At 48.1% G+C, this 5,489-nt stretch overlaps 1 protein-coding gene across 1 annotated transcript; it reads right to left on the bottom strand.

Annotated features, from left to right (window-relative positions):
- Nucleotides 1-543: 543 nt before the first annotated feature.
- On the bottom strand, nucleotides 544-2,826 carry LOC122417451 (uncharacterized). The gene has a single exon (XM_043430967.1). It carries the CDS (start codon nucleotides 2,824-2,826, stop codon nucleotides 544-546), a length of 2,283 nt encoding a protein of 760 aa, XP_043286902.1.
- Nucleotides 2,827-5,489: the final 2,663 nt, after the last annotated feature.

Raw genomic sequence — 5,489 nt, 5'->3', positions numbered from 1 at the left:
GCCGTGTCCTTGATGGAATAAGTTCTGGGTAATAAAAATAACGCTCAGATTTTTATGATGGCTGCCTTTGGTGAAAAGATCCACAACATTGTTGTTAGACGCCTCGCGCATCAAATCATCGATTATGAGAAGTTTTGCGCGAGGGTCGTTAGCATAATCGGCACTCTGAGGTAGACCCTCGTGGAACTCTATTGATTCACCATACTCCGTGTACGCTGACTGCCACTCGGAGTAATAGAAAATGACTCTCTCAAACGGCTCACTGTTCATCCGTGAAATAAACTTTAAAAACTTTTTTACAAAGTACGTTTTACCGCAGCCTGTGGGACCACAGATCATTGAGGTCCAGGGATGCTTCCACCGTACATCCATCTGCGCGAATGACCACGTTTCCTGCGGGGCAGTATAATATAAAGAATTCGAGCAGTTGAAACATGTATAGAGCTTTTATTTTCCGGTAACAGTATAAATATTTTACAGTAATAACATAGATATTTTACAACGCTGCTTAACAATGTTTAAAGCGAGAGTTTTTATAAACGGTTATTTGTAGCCGTAAGGGAGCGAGCCGTATTCGCCATCACGTCTTCGCTTGACGCTCAGAGGCATGCACGATTTCTTTTCGGGTCGTGTGACAACCTGGTGGAACGGCGTACGACGTATTGAATCAAACTGTAGTACAACAGGATTTTCTCTCTCACCTATTATAAATGACCGTATTGATTCGTAATTTATCAGCGAGCTGTTTGCGTAATTCAGCGTTATGCCTTTAACCTTGCAAACCTCGCTTTCCGCGCCGCTCGGCGTATTAACTATGAAAGAATAAAATTTAGGGCCGCCTGAGATGAAAGACTTAATGTAACTGCCCTCGCCGTAGGAGCTTAGCTCGTCGGTTAAATCCCCTAGCAATTGACCCGTTGGCGGTTCATACTCTCCAGGCTCTTTTCTCGTGACATAAATAACGGAATCGGTGTCGCAGTACAGAGCACGCTTACCCAGCGGTTCGAGATAGGTGTAAAGTTTTAAACGGGCTTGGGCTGTGGTGTATGCAGCTATGACAGTATTTGCTATATTAGACGGTATTACAGCATCACTGGTTTTCGTATAATTAACATACAGCACCTGGTTGTTAACAGGTAGCATACCAGTGATCTCGTGCTCGGGGCTATTTAGCAGCTCCATAAGTTTTTCGCGTGTCGATACTATTTCTGTTTGCGGTAAATTTTCGCGTTGTCCAAATTTACCCCAAAAGGAGTTAAGACAAAGTTTGGCTACCGAGCGCAGCCCCGGGTTTTTCGCTACCGCACCCCGCTCCAGCTGAACCCCTTCGGCTGTCTTAAAAGCAGTTATATAACGCTCTTGGGCAGCCTCGTCATCTGCATAACCCTCGGGCCAACCGCTAGCCTCTTGTTTGATTTTAAGAAAAGTGTTTATGTACCCGGTGAAAAGGCCCCCCTTTTGTGTATCGCGGTTGTACTGCGTTATATTATACTGCCAAATCTCGCTCACGGTTAATATTTTATACCCGCACGCAATAGCTTTTCGCAATTCATCCACTACCCAAGTACCGCTAAACACACGCTCCGCGGGGTCTTCATGAGGACACGCGTCCTGGTTCATTGTTTCGCAACAGCTACGACATAACCCGAATAACAGGCGCTGATGCATTCGCACCGGCAGCACCGGATGATAAAGATTTTGCGGTGGAAGCACTGTACATTTAACAAGGCCCTCGACGCGGGAAAGACTGATATTATTTTCGGGACCTGTCAGCGCCCTGCACTCGTCGCCGACGTATACCGTTGGATGGCCCACCGGATATTTGCCGTACTTGCAGATGTATGGGTACAAAGAACAAACGTCAACATATCGTATCTGCTCCCCGTCTTTCACGTCGTACAGAGTGACCATGTTTTCCGTGCGACCACCGAAAAAAGCATCGCGCGGATTGAGAGGCTCCGCTCGAACCAGAGGGTGATCACTCACAAAAGCGCTCATCTCTAAATCTGTTTTTATCATCCGGTCATACGCGCACTCCCAAATCTCGGTTAACGTGTAGCCGCTTGAGCGGATTCTCTGCGATATAGCGTTTGTTCTCTCGAGACGCTCGTTCAGTGTATCACCGTCGCCTTGTACACGGTCTCTGTTTACAGTGAAACAGCTCAAACACCCGTGCCAATAGCAACCGTGAAACTGTAACACGTGGGCTGAATCAGGTGTTTCGTAGTAACCGTCTACTAATAAATTTTGAGGCAATTTAAACTCGCGCGAGCGTCCTGCGTGAATGATACGACGATTTAAAGAATGCTCCATCCACACGAGCCAAGAGACCGCTTTTTTTGACTGATTGTGAGCCCATCTGTAACCGCCCGTAGGTATAATACCGATCGTGTTAGGTTTTAAAAAATTTTTTCGAAAGATTTGAAAGCAGGCGGACGCGATTGTTGTGTTTTCGCTAAACGGGCAAACGCGTCCGCTGTCCTTGAACATTTTCCGGAAAACCACACAGGCCTGTCTCAATATCGTAACGTCGTTTTTACAATAGGTTATGAGCTCGTTTGAAAAGTTAAATACATAAGAGGCATTCTTTAACTCGTTATACCATGCAAAAAAACGCTCGCATTCCTCCAGGCGCATAGTGTCGGGAGAGTAATCGGCTGCAGGCGGCATCGGCCCAATATAATTTTGATTCTCGGGCCTATTGAACAGATGGGGAAAAGATCCTTTGGCGAGAGCAGTTTTTAGACCGAAAGATTTAGGCAGTGCACTCAGAGGCATGTGAAAGTAGTTCAAGCTGTCGAGAAACACGAGTTTGCTAACGCGCATTGTGATGATTTTAGTACCGTTCATTATTAAAGATGGGAGCTGCGTTTTTTTCTTCTCGATGAGGTAGCGCAGGATAAACTGGGCGTCGAAACCACCGGCGTTATGGGCTATTAAAAATACGTGAGAGAAGTTCGGCATACTCTGTATGGCTAACTCCACAAGTTGACACACAGGGTTCGTCCTAAATATAAACTCGTGATCCCCGCAATGCTCGCACGGCTCGTCTATAGAAACATTATCGCAGCACTTGGTGCAGACACGTTGAGCTACGCAAAGATTCGGTTCGTGAACGCGCGTTGTAGGATCACCTTTTACAGGGGTACACTGCTGCGTTTCAAAATCATAGAATATGAATATGTTCTCCGGCTCGGCCGAGGTTGCCGAGGTGCTCGCTCTAGGCTCTTCCTCGGCCCTCTCCTGATGCTGCGGTTCTGAAAAAAAACCGCGCCAGTAGCTTTTATATCTAAAAACGAGAATCGCTGATAATAATGCCAAAACAGAGTTGAATACACACGGTAGAGGGCGGTTTGATGCTCTAGATCCGCTTCCTCCGCAGCTCTCGTCGTCTCAGCGAGAGCCTCTTCTTCTTCGTCACTCACAGCGTCGTAAAACGACCGATATATGGTAAAATGCTGCGGTATCGTCTCGGCCGGGGCTGCCGAGGTGCTCGCTCTAGGTTCTTCCCCTACCCCCTCCTCGTGCAACGGTTCTGGAAAAATACCGCCCCCGTGGTTTTTACGTCTAAAAACGAAAATCGCGGATGATAATGCCAAAGCAGAGTTGAATACGTACGGTAGAGGGCTGTTTGACGCTCTAGATCCGTTTCCTCCACAGCTCTCGTTGCCTCAGCGAGAGCCTCTTCTTCGTCACTCCCCGCATCGTAAAACTGCCGATAGCCTATGGTAAAAAAAAAATAGCTGTTGTATTGCTAATCGCCAACAACAGTGATTTATCGTGATAATGGTACTTACATCTGATTTCACCGACAAGGCCTCTTACGCGGGGGGCTTCTAAAACACCGCGGCGCTGTAACTCGTCATACACAGCATCCAGCACTCGTTGACCACTTAATATGCCTCTGTTATAGGCCACCACTAGAGCACGTAAAGGGGCCCACCAGATCACGTATTTAAGTCTGTTCACGAGTCGAGCACCCGATAAACGCAGCAACTCGTAACACCATAGGTCGTTACACCGGCGTCTCAGCTGAGCGCTATGCTGTTTTGTTAGACGTAAAAGACCCAAAATACAAGAACGCACTGATTCATCCGACATTGTAAGGGGTGATCGTTAAATACCGTTCTATATGACGGTTGAATCGCTACTGTCATATCTCGAGCGAGAAGATAGGTGTGAATCATAATTAAAATGCTAGCGATACTTTTTTTCAAGACAGCAAAGGAGCAGTCGCTGAAGTTTAACAGTACTCTGCATGGTCCCCGGTGTTTGCGTGAAAAAGCACGCGCACGAGTGAGACAGCTTTGTTTATGCCTATGCAAGCATATTTCCGAGCATATTGCTCCATCTTCTGTATAGCATCTTCTCCCGAAGACCGAGCTGTGTCTTTAGCCCTCGGAGATACGCTCTTCATAAGTGAATCGGCTGAAGTCGCAAAATAGCATATAATAAAGAATATATATTGATGGGGATTTGTTTAGAGGTATCAAGAGGCTGCATCCGTATGTGTAATTCCGACAGTTCTGTATAAAGCATCGCGTCTTACGGTAGAGCGAGAGAGAGGACTGCTCACTAAAGGATCGGTATGATGAGAGTGAGCGAGACGGCATACGTCATCACTGCTACAGCTTTGAAGCGTTGTGCCTCTACGGCTAGCGAAAGAGCGGGTGAGAGAATGAGCGGTGTCGCGAGTGTGAGCGAGAGGGTATATGCGGTTGCTGCTGTTCTCGCGCGCTTCACAAGAGAGAGAGTGAGCGAGAAAATGTATCATGTCTCCGGGCGTGGGCGAGAGGCTGTGCTCTATCCACGTTACAGCTCTGGAGCGCTCGGCCGATGCACGTGCAATTCTGATGACACAGCACGACGGCGTCGCGAGAGCGCAGGGGCTCGCATCTCATGTGAGAGCGAGCGAGAGGCTTTACCACAACACGGGTGCGAGCGAGATAGCATGCGCTATCATTGCCACGACTCTCAAATGTTCGAGTATTGTGCCTCGCGAGAGAGAAAGAGGATGTAGCATGACGTTGGAGCGAGGGAGACGGTATACACCATCGCTGCTGGCTGTTGCTTAAAGAACCAGTGCGATGCTATGACTTAAGGTCAATGCTACGATGACGTACTCCCCCGCCTGCTTAGAGGCTGTGCACGGTGAGCGCGAGGTACCGTATCTCGAGAGAGAGAGCGTATACGCTGACGCGTATGCTAGCACGAGAGCAAGTAAGAGGGTGTACGCCGTCGAGATTGCAGCCACGTGCAGTTTTGATGAAGCACTGAATACCTCAAGCTCTCGCGAGGCATCGCGCCTCGCGAACGGTCTTATCTAAGCGCGAGAGCGAGCGAGAGGGCATGTGTGATTCCTTTGCCCCGTATACGAGGATGACTGCATCGGGCCGAGACGTCAGCTGTTTTACACCCCTCCTGTCCTTCTTTTACCCCTGCAATGATGTGCTCACCATAAGCACGTATTTGCATGAACGTCTTAGCCG

The sequence above is a fragment of the Venturia canescens genome, chromosome 10 (assembly GCF_019457755.1).
Source record: "Venturia canescens isolate UGA chromosome 10, ASM1945775v1, whole genome shotgun sequence".
Classification (NCBI taxonomy): Eukaryota; Metazoa; Arthropoda; class Insecta; order Hymenoptera; family Ichneumonidae; genus Venturia; species Venturia canescens.
The sequence above is the reverse complement of the archived record's forward strand: the minus strand, read 5'-3'. Positions and strand labels throughout refer to the sequence as shown.

What these genes read in the sequence shown, in the direction of transcription:
- LOC122417451 (XM_043430967.1), bottom strand. Translation starts at nt 2,826, where the DNA reads ATGCGCGTTAGCAAACTCGTGTTTCTCGACAGCTTGAACTACTTTCAC.